The sequence below is a fragment of the Electrophorus electricus genome, chromosome 8 (genome assembly GCF_041902795.1).
Source record: "Electrophorus electricus isolate QZ-2024a chromosome 8, ASM4190279v1, whole genome shotgun sequence".
Lineage (NCBI taxonomy): Eukaryota > Metazoa > Chordata > Actinopteri > Gymnotiformes > Gymnotidae > Electrophorus > Electrophorus electricus.
In genome coordinates, this window is record NC_137504.1 from 6,684,564 (window position 1) to 6,703,591 (window position 19,028).

A 19,028-nucleotide genomic window follows, 5' to 3' on the forward strand; every position below is an offset into this window, starting at 1 on the left:
CCAGGACAAATGATTCACAGGAAGCTTCTGTGTTCAGTCAGCATCTCAGAATTACACTGCTGTTGGGTAGAGTGGTTGAAAAATTGTTTGTTCTTGTAGAGTTCACAACAAAAGAACTTTGTGTCAATTGTGTCAAGGCAGTGGGTGATATTAAAAAACAGATGCAACTTCAAAAGCTTGAAGATTTTTTATGGGAGGACAAGTGTTTAATTAAAACATCATTTACTTTTTCAAAGAAAATTGCCAAACTTGGAACCAATAGCAAACACAAAACCAATTTCAGGCGAACAGCTTTAAATGCCATAAAGGACAAGATACAAATGACATGACAAATAAACTTAAATAACCTTATTAAAATATTAGTTCCTTGAAATGTAGCCATCCTCTGCCTTTGATTGTTGTCATTTTCTCTGGTGAAGGTATATTTGTTTGTCAGGTTAAAGTGTGCCATGTACTAGCACAAACCCACATTCTCATTCTCATTCTCTCTCTCTCTCTCTCTCTCTCTCTCTCTCTCTCTCTCTCTCTCTTTCAAAAAGATGACTGCTGTCAAAAGCTCTAGATTGTCTACCTTGAATACAACAAATCACAAAACATCAGAACAGAAAGAAATAGCAAAGGCCACAAAAGGTGATTAAAGCCAACACCCAATGAAATGAATACATGATGATGACCATCACATCAGAGTTAAAAGGCCAGCCCTGCATTTCTCCCAGATCCAGCCCATCAAGTCCAAACGCCCTGTGCCTCCGAGAGGCACCTTGTCTGTGGAATCCTTTGGAAACAAAATGGAAATAACTAAGTGCCAAACAATCTAACAGAGTGAGAATCTTGTGAATGTTATTTTAAAAAGAATCAACACATGTTCAAAACGACAAACCCCATAACATGTGGAACCGCTTTGGGCAGTTGGGCAGAGGCCATTTGGAATAGTTGTTCTTTTGGAAAACCTCTTTTCTTGACAGGTATTCTTTCTGGAAGTTTGACCTAATGGACTGATGGAGCTCTAAAACACAAGGACATTCATGTGTTATGATTTACCTGTAAAACTGAAACATTAAAATCAAGGTAATAATTAGTAAATAATTAGTATTTAGTAAATGCTAATTAGTAATATACTTTATATATATATATATATATATATATATATATATATATATATATTTATTTATTTTTTTATATATGTATTATATATAAAATATACTATGTGCTAAAAAGAAAAATTTGCTTTTTAAAAACATTTTAAACAGTCCCTGGATTAATCAAATGTGAAATGTTAGTAAGTACCAAATCAATGGTGCATAAAAACAAATGGTTACATGACTGTTTCGTGTGTTTTATTACAAAGGAGACTGCAATTGAGCCCAAGACCAGCCTTAACCCATATTGGTAAAACTGGCCCCTGTTGCATATTCAGTCCAAATCCTATTGTACCAAGAGACACTATGGCATTCATTTGTTGAACTGACCTGTTTGGAAAAGCACCTGGGATATGAGAGTTCTACAGAGGGGGCAAGGGGTGTTGCTGGGTCGGTTCCTTGCCAGCATCCTCAGGCAGGGCTCACAGAACACATGACTACAGGGCTGGCACATGTAAGGGTTGTAGTACACATCCAGACACACAGCACAAGTGTAGCCCTCTTTCTCTTCATCGCTGCTCATCAAATTGTTCTTCACACACTTCAACACAGCAGATATACACAAACTGTATTTAATGTACCTATTCTTATATGATTTATATTTGTTAATTGCTGATGTTAATAAGGTATTTATATCAAACTGTATATTGCCACAGATATTGAGACAGATTTGATCTAAAAAACAATAAATGACACTTCTGAGTCTGCAACAGTCTGCAGAGGCTCTTTCATCTCTTATTAAACTATTAATAATACCTATTAAATACTGCTCTTACTTGGCCTGTCAAGTCCAAATGTTAAAAAAACAACTTATTAAAATATTGGTTCTTTTAAATGTAGCCATCCTCTGCCTTTGATTGTTGTCATTTTGATGATTCAACAACTCAACAATGAAAGTTTTCACAAATAAAAAGATTTATCACATCTCATGCTAGAGACTCCCACATCAATAGCAGGTGACCTTGAGTAGTGGTGATTTTACAAACACAATAACTCTTATGAGGATATCTCACCAGTTCCTTGTCCTCTAGTTGACTCTGAAGCCAGCGCTCTCTCTTTCTCTGTTTTCTCCTTAGGCTTTTAAAGCAATTCTTCTTCCTCTTGGTCAACTGCACAGTTCTGGAGGTAGCATGGGACAAAACCTCCTCTGTCACTTCAAGACCCTCTTGCTCATGCTGTGCTACTGTGTCTAGAGTATGTGTTTCCAGTGATGGGACGAAAGTGACACTACTGTCTGTGTCCTCCAGATAACCAAATGTCTCTATGTCTCTGTGACCTTCATTATTTGTATCAACAGACCTGTGGTTTTGAGGTTCTTCATTTAACTCTAAAGCAGCCACTGGCTCATTTATGCACTCATCTGTAGGGGAGGTGTGGGTCAAAGAAAGGATGCTCTCGGGTGAGATGACAGAGGGGTCATGACCAAAACAGGCTGCTTGTATCTGCATAGTTGCAGGATCAATCTCTGAGTTCAGTGTCTGGGTGACTAGATGTAGACCATCATTTGGGTTTGGGTTTGAATTAAAGCCACCTCTGAGTTCTAACCCTTCCAGCCTTTTCTGGTTACCTAAACACCTTCCCAGACACGCTAATCCCTCTGCCTGTCCTCCAGCTCTGCCTGCTCTGCTTAAGTAGACAAAACGCTTAATGCCCTCATCGACACGGCTTTTGCTAAAGTGAACACTTGTATCGTGTCCACAAGGACATTTTGGACAGTTCAAGAAATTGAAAGCTCCCAACCGAGCGCCGCAGTATTGACAGTTCAGTTTTCCAACAGTCCAATGAGCCTGTAAAAAGATAAAGATGCCAATGAAAATTTCCTAACAAATGTTATTGTTTTTACATATTCCTCCAATTTTATCCATCTTTTCTCCCAGTATATCCAGCGGTTATGACAATTTTCATCCTCCAACTACCTAGCCCCTCCTCTAGCATATAACAACTACCAACTGTACAGGGTGCAGTGTGCATATGCTTCCTCTAAGACACCCAAGTACCACATATATTTTCAAACTGCTGTCTGTTCTGCAACAGAAGCCTACCCCTGAGGTGCTATCTAATTTCATTTATTTCAATAACAGCTCTGCAATTCAAATACATATTTAGGCACAATAATAAATCAACCAGTTCAACATATATGTGAATGTATAATCATATATAAGTTAATAAAAACTACAAAAAAAAAATACTTCAGTAGTATGGATGTATTGTACCTTATTAACAACTGTCAGAATCCACTCTGGCAAGGTGTTCACATCTACATGCCACACATTGCATGTAATCTTGAGCTCTTTTGATGCCTGCAAAAAAGCAAAATCAGGATCTTCTGAATTTCTGAAAATCCACACTCTTCAACACAGATTCATAACCTTATGCAGAGCATAAGGTTAGCTACTAATGGTCTGTTAATCATGCCATTTCATGCTAGACCTAGTTTACACTGGGTGTTCAAACTTACATTTATGACATTTCGCTGACACTTTTATCCAAAGTGACTTACGATTATGACTGAACACAATTTGAGCAATTGAGGGTTAAGGGCCTTGCTCAAGGATCCAACAGTGGCAACTTGGTGGGGCTTGAACTGGCAACCTTCCAATTACTGGTTAAGCACCTTAACCACTAGGCTACCACTGCCAACTGAACTTACAGGGAATCTGGAGCTCAGCTGATCTAACTCAACAGTAATCAGGTTGTTACAGCTATTCTGACACTGGCTAACATTTGTGTCATTTTTTAGCATTATGAGCTATAATTTATCTATAATAATGGTTGTCCTATAGGCTTTTAGGTATTAGAAGTTACCCACTGAAAGAAGGCATGTTGAATCTGCAACACATCTTCTGCATTTTCTACATCGAAGAATTAAGGGTTCCTCTGCAATCCCTAGAATGTTTGATACTCTGTCCTGTATTGAAAAATATGAATGACTGGTTAGCTGCCAACAAGCACAAGCAAAAGGACAGAATCCCGTTATAAAACAATGACAGAATATTTTAGATCTTGAGACTTCCCAGTTAGCCAAACGACTTAAGCCTAAAATTACCCCACAGAATTAGAAGCAATGGATATAGGCTACATTGTCTAAATTCTGTTTTATTTCTTTGAGGTCTGACATTGTCACGAAGCACTTTTACAAAAACCATCTGCCGACCTATGGCCTACTGAGCAAGCCCAGTGTGGTTTCGTCCGATTTATTTAGAATTTACCCAACTAACTGAAAATCCTCCCTTATGAACCCTCTAGAACTATATTGTAGCTATATATTTTGAATCAGGATTTGCAGCCAAGTTTTGCACATAGCCGTAATGAAGGTTTAATCAGCCAGCTAGCTAACAATCATGTTCCTGCTTTTCAGTTAGCCATTTCCCCTGCCATTACGCAGTCAAAAATATTTAGTGGTGGCAGTCTGAAAAAGGAATGCGTGTGGCGATTTTATAATCTATCACTGATCACTATGCTTCGAAATATGTCTAGTTCACTAGCCAAGTAGTCAATCTAACACTACGCAATTCTAGAATCTAACAAGCAACCTAGCTACTTGGCTAATTTCATAACCTAGCTAAGATAAAGTGCTAGCTAGCAAACTAACGTTACCATATTCCTGTTTCACATTAAGTTAAGCGAACATTTGCGTACAATGTCTATCCGGTTAATTTAAAATGTTCGATAAAGTTATTGTTAACTTGCTACCTAGTTAGCTAGAGACATATGAACTTGTATAATAATATATAATAAATAATAACATATGTAACGCCAGCTATCTAGCTGCTGGTTACCGTATCAAAGCAGGACATTATTTCGTTGCTAAAGGTCTTTGACGAAACCGTAAATAGGCAGATCAGCTAACTTAGCTAACTTAGCTAACTAGCTAAAAACAAACACCACGCTGAGTCGTTTTTGTTTACTGCGAGTGAAGCTACAGGGTCCGTCATGACCCCAAACGCGATTCTAAAATCGCCACACGCATTCTTTTCTCAGACTGCCACCACTATTTTTGACTGCGAGATCGTCACTCACCACGAATAGAAGGAAATCTTACTGTGGAAGACCATATGCTTGGGGTACATTTAAATATATGCCATACTATGCCATTCTTATTCTTCTTCTGGCTAGGTAGCGAACTACTTTTCACAAAATGTAAATGTTTCTTATTCGTTATGATTCTGAAAGTAGATACACCAGGTGGCAGCAGCAGCACGTTCAGCTGTACAAATGTCACTGACTGCGGTCCTGAGCATGAAAAGTACAGGGATGCAAAAGTTATCAGTACGCTATGCGTATTACTAGCATTCATGGCTTCACAGTAATTTGTGTAACAAAGAGTACAGGTGAAATGTGGCTTAAACAATGTCTTGCGAAAAACATGTCTTCCTGCAGAATCACAATGCTAAGTGGAAGAACCGAGTACGAACTCTGATCCACCTGCGTAGGTAACTGACGTATTATCTAGTGCTGGTATAAATGGTCTCGCCTCGTCACAAACCGACAGTGAAAATGTTCATGCCTCGTTCGCCTGCACTCCAATGAAAGGAGTAATATAAGTGACTGAAGCTTTTTTCGAATTTTGCGCTCTACGTTATCACGACATGGAAGAAATAACCAACCTGTCTTCACTATTTCACAATGATAGTAATTTATATTACCAAAACAACAAAGTAACGCTGCCTGTGAAGGTTCCGTTGAGTTATCAGATATCTACATCTTTGCTAATTGGTGCACTTATTCTTTGTTCCATTTTTGGGAACGCGTGCGTCGTTGCAGCTATAGCTTTGGAGAGGTCTCTTCAGAATGTGGCAAACTATCTGATCGGATCACTTGCTGTTACGGATCTTATGGTATCTGTGCTTGTTCTGCCAATGGCATGTCTTTACCAAGTTTTAGACAAGTGGACACTTGGACAGGTAACTTGTGACATTTTTATCTCATTGGATGTTCTGTGCTGCACATCTTCAATTCTGCATCTGTGCGCAATAGCTTTGGACAGATACTGGGCTATAACCGATCCTATAGATTACATGAAAAAAAGAACGCTCAAACGTGCCGCGGTTTTAATCAGCGTTACGTGGCTGGTAGGCTTCTCAATATCAGTTCCACCCATGCTGATCATGAAGTCACAGCCCAAGAGTAAAGCAGAAGATATGGCTAATCCCGAAGCGTGCACTATCAGTCATGATCCATGGTATACGATTTACTCAACCTTTTGTGCGTTTTATATACCACTGATTCTTATGCTTGTCCTGTATGGACGTATATTCAAAGCCGCACGATTCCGAATTCGCAAAACGGTGCGAAAAACAGAGAAAAAGAAAGTAAAATGCTTGACTGTATCACCCGCTCTGTCTAAGAAAACAAACGTGGAGGTTGGCAAAAACTGGAAAAGCACCGTCGAACCCCAACCAGCTTCATGCATAAATGGCTCGATCAAGCATGCGGACGACGGCGAGTCATTGGAGATTATTGAAGTTCATGGTAATTCGAAAAACAATATTCCTCTCCCAAACACAACAAACACTCTCCCTCTCTTCGAGAACAGACATGAAAAAAATTCCGAAGCCAAGAGAAAGCTTGCTCTGGCACGGGAGCGCAAAACAGTGAAGACATTGGGCATCATAATGGGCACCTTCATTCTTTGCTGGCTACCTTTCTTTATCAAAGCGCTGGTAATGCCTTTTTGCTCATCTTGTGAAATGCCCGTGTGGCTCAGAGACGTGATTAATTGGCTTGGGTACTCAAACTCCCTTTTGAATCCCATCATATACGCTTACTTCAACAAAGACTTCCAGAGTGCATTTAAAAAAATTATAAAATGTCATTTTTGCAGACCGTGAATACAGGGTTTTCTTTGTAAATCGGTTATTACAGAATTTCGTCATTTACTTGCTACGAACAGTTTGTTCAGATAGACCTTGATGGATTGAGATAATGATGTGACAGACATCCAGTATAAAACATTCCTTCAGTGGAAGAATGATCACGCTTGGCAGGTTTTGGACGGGGTCATTGCATAAATCCCATTGTTTCTATTTTCAGAAAAGGTGTATAATACTGTGTATGCAGAGGAAGAACGTGTAATACTCATGTCCATTTAAACATGAACGTGTTCATGCTGTGAAATAAACTGATTCTACACTGACTCCACTCTGTGCTCTGGTTCTTTATACTTAATGGTTTAGAAGGCAAATATCCAATATGTTCCAAACGAACTACTTCCAGATAAATCAAGTCTCAAAAATAATGAATACAGATTTCATGAAAAGGTACATACTATACCTATAATTTCTCTTACCTGACATTATCACCTGAGATTCTTTTTATTTTTTATTTTTTGAAATGATGAAAAAAAAATAGCTCCACACCAGTTTCGTCTATAGTTTTTTTTACAGGACATCTTGAAAAATATATGATGTAAATATATTTAAGGGCCTTTATGTCTTTTTGTTATTGATTTTTGTGGCCTCTTTGATAGATTCATGATAATTTAAGCAGAAAGGTATCCTGATAAAGAAAAATTAATTCATGGATATTTTTATTTTCTTTATTTGAAATCACATAGTAATATAAAAACAGCTGACCCAATCATTTATTGTTAAGTCTGTACATAGTGAGTGGTATTTTCAAATCTCAACCCTATTATCATTGTTTTTAGAACATAGGGTGTCACAAGAATAATAATGATGGTGTTTGTTTATTTTCACTGTTGGTTAGTATTGCTTTTGTAGTTTGTAAAAATAAAAAGCCCCTTTTCACCTTTCAGCAATGTAAAAAAGTGAGAACACTGAATGCATAGAAGGGATATGTTTTCAAAATGAATAGAAATACTTTATAGACTTTTGATTCTGTTACTTAATAAGAGATTGAAATGCAGATGAATACAGATAAATATGGTAGCACTCCAAAAAAGATGATTTGGTGGTGACTTCCAGAACCAATTAATCACCTTAACAAATAAAACTACTACTGCGCATATGTACTGTATTGTATTGAATTGCATTATATTTATATGATTATCTTGTTAATTGCATTTTTACAAGACTTCTTGTTGGTCAGGACACTTTATATTCTCTAGTCACTTCAGCTGTCAAAAAATCCAATCAAGCTGAAACCACTAAAAGCCACCCCACACCACTGACACCACTGGTCTCCATAGTGACACTCACGGGTTGCAAAGTCTAGGTCTGAGGGGCAATTATCTGATCAAAGACCTAGGACAATACAGAGTGGCCATGTGCAGCTAGATAGACCGGGCAGCCTATAGTAAAGACCCAGCCTCAAAACTGTGCCCTGCTCAAATTATGAACTTTGCTTAAATAGAATATCGAATATCCCAACTGCTTTTTGTGTGACCAACAATCAATTATACATTTTTTTTTACTAATACCACGAGTTTGGACTGCAGGAAAATTATACATTTGGTCCCTGTGCTTTTAGAAAGCATTAACTGCATTTTTTTTTTTTAATTAGGAAAACATTTATGCAAAACGAGTTATTGAATGATATGAGACAGAAAACCTTCAGGAACCATTTTTCATCAACTGAGATCTAAAATCTGTTTGGTTTTTAGTGTGATGCTTGTCCCAGCCTTGCCTCAGCCCTATCACCAAACATGCCTGTCTCTTGCTCAAGCAGAAGACAGATGAAGAGCCATTGGGTGGCAGACTTGGTAGGAGCTGATGCAAGCGTGCCATGCTGGAGGCAGTGACAATCAGAGCTCAGCTCTTTCACCTCAAGTTATGTAACATGCTGCATTTCAATGCCGCTGTTGACTTTGAGCTGTCAAGATAAGCCAAAATGAGGAGCATGTGATTACTTTCAGGACCTGCAGATGGTGAGATGGTGATAAGAGGCTTGAAACATCCTTTTCATCACTAAACTTAAACACTGAAGGAACAGTTGTGCTCAGGGGGAGAATCACTTGCTATAATCCTTCAGCTCATATCCAGATATAAGTATATTCAGATCTTTGTAACATCAAAAGAGTATTAATATATAATTTCCTCTCATCTTTTTATTAAACCTGTGTGCTACCTTCTAATGATATCATTACATAACATACATAAGTCTAGGGTGAATTTATGATTATATTGCATGGTATGAAGCTCAATTTCAGTCTTGAGATTGTAAAGTAAGATTGAGTTTAAATTGTAGTAGTTCACAGCAGTGTTTCACAGGACCTGCAGATATCACGCGTGCAATGTCCAGGCCCATACGTAACCAAACATACATATACATCCTATCATCCACACAGCCCCATTCACCCACCTCTGGTCAATCAGACACCTTCAGCCTTTCAAACGCCAGTCCCCCCACCAATCACGACACAACCATTTCCACGTTCACAATCACCTATTTATTAATTATCACATACACCTGCAACTCATTCCATCTTCCCTATTTAAGACTACTGGATCATCTTTCAGTGCTTTGTCTTGACTGTTTCCTGTATGGAAACATGTCTTGCAAGCTTATGAACTTCAAACTATTCACTTTCTTGTTTCTGTTACATTTTTTACTGTGGCTTGCTTTTGTTTCTTCATTAAAATCCTTTTTCTATCACTCGTGCCTCGCTCCTTTGCTCCAAAATGTCACAACGCATCACAAAATCCCCACAACTTAAACAACTGAGACAAAATTGTTACTTGCAGGCATTCAGCAGGATAAAGGGAAATTCTGATGGAATCTTTTTCTCTGCTGTTCAGTAAAAAATAAAAACCTCATCAGTCATCAAATGGAACAGTCTTCAGCCACTTAAATACAGCATTATGCGAGGCAGACAGACCGTGCCAACAGATCTAGAATCCAGCAGTGTGCTTGGGGAGCAGGCAAAGACAGTGGATTTGGGAAGGCCTGATCTAATCACACTGTCTGGACTGGTTAATTTGTGAGGCTATGTTCTCTCATCAGGGTTTACACCAAGAATAGAATTTAGCCCACACCAACATTTGATAATCTACTGAAATGTTTGGCCAGATGATGGCCAACATAGCCAAATGCCTGCCACGCAGGTTCTTTTCACAACAATGGCACCATGTGTACACAATAACATAAAAACATTATCATCAACAAGAACAAATCTACATAAGTTAGCTTTATGTGTTTCATGTTTGTAGCACATATTTAAAAATCACAAGACTTTTCTGTTTTTCAATTCAAAAATGTACTTTTTCTTGGACTCTGATGTATTCTGTCATTATGCCAGAGAAGATATGAAAGTGATTCCTGGGTGGGAGGTGAGGACTAAACAGCTTCTGTTCCTAGGGTATGAAAGAGAACTGTTCACAACCAAAATACATAAAACAATACAAAGCAAACAGCGCTCATGTAATGCTAAACAGAGATGTTCTGCTGAGTTACATAGAGACCCTGGCAGAAGTGCAACGTGGTCCAACTTGAATTACATGAAAAAAGAAAACATTATGCTCTGTTTAAATAAATAAAAAAAATAAAATGCAGATTCCAGACATCTGAAGACCAAAACTACATCCAAAACTCTATCCATAAAAAAAGCTTTGTATGCTTGCACACAATGACTCCACACAACATATCACTCATGCAAACCACTTCTTTGGATAGTATCCAGATGGTTCTTGGCTTACTCTGTCAACAGGAATTACACTTGTCACTTCAGAATTTCTCCAACTGGAACAGCTTTAATTTGACAGAATCCTAATTGCTGTCATATCAGCCAAGACAAACAACTCAGTGCTGAATGTTACTTAGAGTAGAACTGGCACTTAATGGGAGAGTTTAGGTGTCCATGATCCATGAACAGGTTGAATTGTGTTCTCTGAGATTTTGCAATTTCTCAGTATCGATATAATTCATAATCTAAGGATAAATTGAGAGCTACACATCATAACACATATAGAGCAGAATGCTATTTTAGAGTAGCCTCTATTTTACAAAAAGTTTGCAGGCCCTAGATAGTGTAAAACAAACTGAAACTTACTGTGAATGTGTAAGGTTACTTTTCTCCCCACCAGTTTATACACCAGCTACATTTATTTAACCAATATAAAATCATGGGGAATAACACTTTTACAACTTTGATAAGTTAATGAACAAACTGCTGTAAAGAGTTGATTTATTCCGTTAACATGTTGTTACATCTTTGTGAAAGATTTAGGAGAATTGAACATGCCATGCAATAACAACAGACAATTCAAATTGTCTAATTATTTCACATAAAGAAAAGATACACCCCATTCAATTTTTTATAATTAGCTGAATTACTTACCAATTCAAGAATCACTAATATGCTTTTAGATGTCACGTTCTAACTGATATCCAGCCACACACAAGGCAGTGTACACATACACCCCATGAGCACCAATCACAGTAACACACCTGTTTGCAACACACCTCTTTCCCTTCACACGTCAGCAATACTTCACCTGAGTACTGATAACACATGCCTGTCCCCAGTCTCACCAGGGTTTATAAATTCCCAGGTTTCCTCCCACAGTGCTTTGCATTAACCTGCCAGCCAAACTAAAGCCTGCATCATCTTTGATCCAAACACTAATATTTACGAAATATTTACGGCAGCCATTTTAACAATAATGTTGAGTTATATATAATCAGATAGAGAACAGGATGGAGAATAGTGAAATATTTATATGGACTATATTTTTGGCCATGAAAGAGGTGAATACAGAATCATTATGCAGAAGAGATGAAGAAGCTTATGAACTTGGACAGATACAACATGCAGCCTGAAAGAGTCTTTGCAAATAAGTAATTAAAAAGAGTGTAAAGTTGCTCTCTCAAATCTATAATTCTTTGATTATGAAATAATTTTGCATACTGCTATATGTAAATAAAGACAAGTTGCATTGTATAGGTTTAATTTTCATTGTTATTTGTAGATTATTTTATGTAGACAGTGACCTGGACATGGAGAGACTGGGAAAATATGGTTGGTACCCAAGAACCAGTTAACTAGAACTTAATTAAGTAACTTCCTCTAAATGCTTCTTATAATCTATTGCTTGCTGCAGCTTTGTGCTAAACAATGATCTTATTTTTCATCTAAAAGTATTTAATTACATTTTTGTCCAAGATTTCTTTGATTTTTTAGCCCCTTTTCACTTGCTTACTTTAAGCTGCAGCACTAACAAAAACAATTGTTTTTGTTTCAGTTTATAGTAAGTGGATATGCTGAAAATGCCCAGGGTTCAGTAAATTAGTAATTTGCCAATAATTTGAACACAAACATAGACTAAAATTAAAAAATGAGCAGAGAAAAAAAGGACACTGACCAATACTCACCAAAGGAAATGGGAAAAAAAATTGCATTACAGAGCTGTTCAGGAAAACCCACCCTATTCAGGAAATAATGAAGTCAGTGTTATTCAGGAAATCGGAGGAACTAGCCTCTCTCAGTCACAAATACAGACACTATACAGAGAATACACAGATACATAGAATAGTCCAGACTATAACCCTACACCTCTACAACACAGCTTGATATGATATACAATAGTACAATTTATGCAAAAATAAACTGCAAAATGTGGTATGGGTCGGGCATCTTGACATTTGAAAGAGAAAAAAAAGAGGTCAACATATGATTATAAACATCTGAAATACATTGAAAACCTCTGCAATGAATACCAACAGACTGAACCATTATTTGGTTTCAGAATGGTTGCACAATCTGTCTCTGAAGACACAGGTTATGGAAAGAAATGTGACCATGACAAAAATGCATAATACGCTAGAATAAGTAAGCAAGCCTTTCAGCAAAATGCATGATAAAAGTGATGGTGTTTTTCTCCACAGGGTCACAGGGATGAGTGTTCAAAAAGAACCACTTGGGTCTGACTCACACATGAGAGTCTGGATGTCCGCAGCACCCCAATATGGGAGTACACTTCCATGTCTGAGCGAGGGCTAGGTGGGGTGGTGTAGATAGTGGGAGGAGCCAGAGACAGCAGTGGGGGGGGTGGAGGAGGAGGCAGGTTGAGAACAACAGGAGGAGCTGGAACAACAGGTGGAGCTGGGGAAAGAACACCAGTGGGTGGAGGTGGGGCAGGATGGGGCTGTGTAACCAAATGAGTCGCCACAGGTAAGGTAGGTGGCAGGTCTGGGTGTTTGAGGCTATAGTGTGCCATGTGGTAGAAGCTGCAGTACTCCAGAGCGTTCCTGGCCTGAACCACACGCAACTTGTGGCGCAGAAGCAGGACACGGTAGAACAGGACCAGGATTAGGAGCCCAGCCAGAACAAGAAGCAGTATAGTTATGTTCACCTCCATATTCCAGCAGCAATGGGACATAGCCGAGGTCTTACAGCTCTGAGGTGGTAGACGTCCAGGGTTCGTTATGTGATCGCATCTGTCCACAAGCCTGTCAGGTTTTCATGCCTCTCTGAAGGGTGTGAGGGATTCTGCAGTGAGGGACTCATTTGGCATAGCTGTTTCCACTTTTAAATGGACTTCTCCAAATCCATTTTTCAAATGCATCTAGGCAGAGGCCAACACAGGTTACCACGGTCGGACTTCAGTAGATATAGTCATGATTCCAGGAATCAAGGCAATGGTCGGGTCCTAACAATGATTAAAGCACAACCATCAGAGCAAAATCATTAGGAAAATGAAGAAAATATGAAAACTGTTAAAACACTTTACACTTCAAGGAGCCAAGAGTCCAAACTCCAAACAGTTTCAGTGTAGTTTCAGTAATAACTATCCAGTATACTATAAGATTAATAGCAAAACAATAACCCTGGAATTTAAGAGGTTAATCTGTTGAAACTTCATATGAATCGGATTCAATGCAGCATATTGCTCATCCTGCTGATTTTCAACCCAGTCCTCAAACACTTGGAGATTCACCTGTCCACATGCAAAGTCTGTAGATTTTGTTTTGTTAAACCTTTAGGATGAATTACCAAATAAATAACTCAATTTGAGACTTACCTAAGTTACTGCTATACACCCACCTCTTAGAAAAAGACAAAGTATGCAAAACTCCAGTCCTGAGGCAGAGAACTCTTGTAAGTAGAGGAAATTCAGGAAACACAGTATTTCCTTTCACAGAATCTAGCTTGGTGATTGGTCAAACGGTCCAACCCTAAGGGTACAGGAAACTGGCAAAGTAACTCAGTATTTGATGCCATGAAATGTATTTACTGGAAATAGACTGTGACACAATTTTTGTTGTTTTGGATCTGTACTCTAGAACATAGGATGTGGTTAACAAAGAAAAAAGATTTTAACAAAGTACAAAACATTTGATACTTCTGGTTCCCCTAAAAAAGGTTGCCATTTCTATTTGTATCTGACTTTAATGCATATAAATCATTTTGTAAAAAGTGTTTGAACATCTTTGTTTTACTTCAAGATGCTGCTATGAATCTCTTTGTTTGTTTAGAATGACAGTAAAGTGGTTATCTGGTGTTTTGATGAGAATATAATTATATAGAGGTATGAAAGCGTTAAACATCCAATATAAATAAATACATTTATATCTAAAGTGTAGTAGCACATATTTCCTAGCTTTTGACAAGTAAATGACAATTGGAGATTAAATATCTTATCTTTGAGTTTTTCAATTTAAGATATTCAGATGAATTTGTACTGTTGTGAAGTTGTTATGGTGCAACTGGTGCTTGAACTAACGGTTCTATTTCCTGATTAACTTGCATCACTTCTCTCATCAACAGTCTCAGTACTGAAGAAGAGCTCCTTCAGTCTTTTTCTACCAACTGATGCTTCAACCGCAGGTAGGTAGGTGTGTGTGTGTGTGTGTGTTTGTTTCAGTGTTAATTCTGGAAACTGAGTTTGATTTACTTTTAGTCTTAGTATTTTACTAAAATCTAAGCTATATTAGCCTACATGTTTTAGTCACATTTTAGTCATTTAAATATTGTTAGTTTTAGTAAACGGAAAATAAACATTTTAGTCTAGTTTCAGTCAATTGTAGCAGTATTTACTCCTAAATCCAGTCTCACCCCTTCTTTAATAAGTACACCTGAAGTACATTTTCCTGTGACTGCCATAATTTTAAAGTAATTAATAACATTAGTGCTCCAACTAAAAACTCTTGATAAATACTGCTGCTCGTCTCACGCTGACTGGGCTGACGTGTATGGAAAGCCAAAGTGGTCAAATTTCGCCTCAAACGAAACGCGTTTTATTTGAAAACGCCGCAAAACCATAAAATGTCACTTGAAACTCCATAAAAAGCATGGCTTTAAGTACTCCAAAACGACGTTTTTACGCCATTTTGGAAACGCCGTTTCCACCTATTTGGTTTGACAGCCAATAGACTTGAATTTTCTTCACCCAATCACCCACGAACAAGGTCAGACCAGACCAGTTCACTACAGATCATAATCGGCTGATGAACCAGTGCTCAAGTTCGTTTGTTTTTGGGATTTACATATGTGTTAATTCACTCAAAAATGTATTTATTCATACACTTATTAGCTAGCTGGCTAGAAGTTTAGTAGACCTCGCAGTAGTGACCATGGTTAGATACATCGTACTTTAAATAGGCACTTGTCTAACTAGTTAGCTAACTAGCTAGCAACATTTCCTACAGCTGGAAGATGGCGAGGAGGAACTTCATTTTGCCTCTACACAGACCCAGAATGACAGCACTCGACAATCCAGGACCCAATGTAATACAATAAAAAATAACGAGGTAAGGGCCATTTTAAACGAGTTAAACTGGTAAAATACTAACCAGAGACAACTAGCTAACTGATAATTGGCTGCAAAACAGAGCTCCCCCAAGGGTAGCTGTAGTTGGCCAGTTATTAGTTGTTTCTAGCGCTAGACTGAAAGCAAGTTTATCTTGCAGGAACAAATGCACGTTTGTGCCAAGTTTGTTGCCTAGCTAGCTGTCAGAGGTGTGGGTTGGTAGTGTCATTATAGCAACTGCTGACTTCAGACTTTTGTTCTGGTTAAAACAATGAAAGTGGAAGGGGTTATCGCAACAAACTCAAGAGGGATGTCAAACAGCGAATATGGATAACAGCGCTATTGGTCTTGGAGTATCCCTATTTTGTACCCAAAAACAAACAAACTTGAGAACTGGTTCATCAGCCGATTAAGATCTGTAGTGAACTGGTCTGGTCTGACCTTGTTCGTGGGTGATTGGGTGAAGAAAATTCAAGTCTATTGGCTGTCAAACCAAATAGGTGGAGCTTATCATACTATAAAACGGCGTTTAAAACACCGTTGTAAGAATGCCAAAACGTCGTAAAACGGAGTTTTGGAGTACTTAGGCCGTTTCAACTGAGATATAAACGGCGTAAAATACTGCGTTTTTGATGGTTTTTGCGGCGTAAAAGCGTCCAAAACGCTTTACAAATAAAACGCGTTTCTTTCGGGGCGAATTTTGACCACTTTGGTTTTCCATAACCTATAAACCAAGTTGCACGCTACGCACGCGCGTAATTTTGAACTTTATCATTTGTAGCGCCTGTACCAACATATTTTTAGGTAGAGTATGCATATAAACAGGTCATTCCTAATCTGTAATTGAATGAATTCAGTAGGATGGGAGAAAATATTTGCATGTAAACACAACCAATTTAATATGAACATCTGATAAAGGCTACATATACCCCTTATTGACATCAAACCGCTAAACTAAAGTCAAAGTTAACATTGTTAACGTACGTTGTGTGCACGACCTGCTTTGACAAATCTTAATCTGGCGTCTAGCGTCGCCCTCCCTGGTGGAAGTTATTTTTATTTTTTAAATAAACATTTAAAAAATAATTTAAAATAATCACTACTTAATTTAAGTATCGATGTGCAACCAATGCACAATAATGTGTAATATATAAAATATACTGGGGGAAATTAGTTTTTTTGTTTATTCCCTTTCTTATTGTGCGATCGCCCAGTCAGAGCAGCTGACAGTAGCAAAATAGGCACATAACTACATAAATGTAGCCAACGTTATTGATAATAATGAACGCGGTTACTCAATGTACGGCATTTTAGGCGCCTCTAAATTCATTAAGATCTCTTATCCAAAATCCATTTGAGACAATTTTGATGGAAAAAGTACACGTTGCTGAGTAGCTTGCTAAAATGGAAGGTTAGCTAGCTAGTCAAGCTGTATATTGCGTATTTTGTGGTAGTTTTTATTTGTAGTACCAGTGAACTAGAGAAACATATTTTTGCACCAGTGTTAACTGTTAGCTAGTCTTAACTTATTTCGCTAGCTAGCGTTAGCTAAACTAACAGCTTGTTGTGTAGCTAATTTAGTGGTTCTCGCGAATTGCTAACGTTAGCTATCTTTGTGTTTTAGTGGTGATTCTGGCGAACAGCTAAAATCAGCTCGTTTTACGACTTAGACGTTTAGGTTGAGAATATGAGCTTTCATTTTCATACCTGATTTATAGCTAGATTGTATAAGACCACTGCCTTAACTTTAAGAATGCAAGCTATCTATTTGTTTTAAAATGTTTTACAAATATACAGATGTTTTTAAATAAACAAGCTAAAATCTTAATCAGATTTTTAGAAGTTGCTCTTGCAAAGGTGTGGAAGCCACATAAACTAATTCACGCATCATACATAAAGTCGCATAGTAATACATTTTCTTTGTAGAATAAAACGTCCTCCAGCAATATTTGCATCTCTAGAATTTCCTAATTGCTGTGTTGGTGTGATCTTATTGTAGTTATGTTTATGAACAAGACTTTTAATTATGCATACTGTACCTTCTGAGCAGGTTAGAGTTGCAACTAATGATAACTCATGATTATTTTTTATTTTAGTGGCAGTTAAATAATCACTGGCTAATTCACAGAGCACTAGTAGTTTGTTTTAGGTTGTATTGGGATGCTTACTGAAACTGACAATGTCACAAACAGCCCCACATAGAATATTTTCAAAAGCGATCACGGATCTTAAGGTAATATTAACTTACATTAAAAAAAAAAAAAAAAACTTTCTGTATGGTGGGTACTCAAATGTTGCTTGATGTTTGCTGTGTTTTTTTTCCAGTTATTTTTGTGACGTGTGCTTAGTCATACCAACAAAACCCCATGTCACTTGTGTGCCTCGATGCTAGTTTGAAAAGTTAATATAATTGGAAAAAGATTAATTGATTACAAATAATCTCACGTTCTCGTTTAGTTTATATTCTCTGATGTAAAGTGTACCATATTTCATAGTTATTGTTTTATTTAATTCTCGTCTCGTTTTCACCGTGGAAAAAAGTGGCGTCAATGAATATTTTTCGTCATAGATTCCGGTTACCAAAATTTAACGTGTGTGTGTGTTTAAGTTTACCATTAGACTGACTATTATCAGAAATAATAAACTTAAAAATAAGATCAGTATTCCAATGCACATCATTTGTTGGGGGATGGAGGGACAAAATTAAATCTACTCTGATTGACATTAAAGGCAAAACAAATTATCTCATTACCCAAAACATAATGAGTGGTAATCCCAGATATGTATTGTGATGTTCTTTAACTTTCAAGTATGTTTATTTTCAGCACTAAATTGCTTTATGTCTCTCTCCATTTTAATTAATGACAGAGGAAAAAAAAAAACAGTAAAAATGGAACATGAAAAATCTTAATTAAGGAAGAAAGAATTAGCCTAATTGGTAGTAGCATCTGCCCTGCTGAGATGTTATATCACACATAATTTAAGATGAAGCATTTTTTAATGTTCAGTTGTCCGAAAATCTCTTCCTTGCTTCTGGGAGAATATGTGGCTGTTCTCAGCGTTATAGGATGCTGATTGTGCTGCAGTTGTCTGAAGAAGCCCATGGTATAAAGCCCAAGGGAGGCATCTGTCAGACTGGCTTTCCACTGAGAGCTGCATAGGTCATGCAGCCATCACCTCTGTTCATTGGATGACCCACAGGGCTCAGCTATCTAGAAGAATCCTCACCCAGTCTGCACCA

The 19,028-nt window shown here is 37.7% G+C and overlaps 2 protein-coding genes and 1 long non-coding RNA gene across 3 annotated transcripts; 1 reads left to right on the top strand and 2 right to left on the bottom strand.

The window, feature by feature from the left end:
• Positions 1-172: 172 nt before the first annotated feature.
• rnf180b (ring finger protein 180b) lies at positions 173-5,082 on the bottom strand. The gene is made up of 7 exons (XM_026996087.3): positions 4,919-5,082; positions 3,949-4,047; positions 3,353-3,439; positions 2,153-2,926; positions 1,470-1,680; positions 881-1,006; positions 173-775 (listed from the first exon to the last, which is right to left on the bottom strand). Exons 1-7 carry the CDS (start codon positions 4,934-4,936, stop codon positions 597-599), a joined length of 1,494 nt encoding a protein of 497 aa, XP_026851888.3. The 5' UTR covers positions 4,937-5,082; the 3' UTR covers positions 173-596.
• Positions 5,083-5,728: 646 nt separating this feature from the next.
• htr1ab (5-hydroxytryptamine (serotonin) receptor 1A b) lies at positions 5,729-7,211 on the top strand. The gene has a single exon (XM_026996085.3). The coding sequence runs from the start codon at positions 5,729-5,731 to the stop codon at positions 6,968-6,970; it is 1,242 nt and encodes a 413-aa protein (XP_026851886.1). The 3' UTR covers positions 6,971-7,211.
• Positions 7,212-10,212: 3,001 nt separating this feature from the next.
• LOC113567940 (uncharacterized) lies at positions 10,213-15,395 on the bottom strand. The gene is made up of 2 exons (XR_003409517.3): positions 14,060-15,395; positions 10,213-13,687 (listed from the first exon to the last, which is right to left on the bottom strand). It is a non-coding gene; the product is annotated as an uncharacterized LOC113567940 (long non-coding RNA).
• Positions 15,396-19,028: the final 3,633 nt, after the last annotated feature.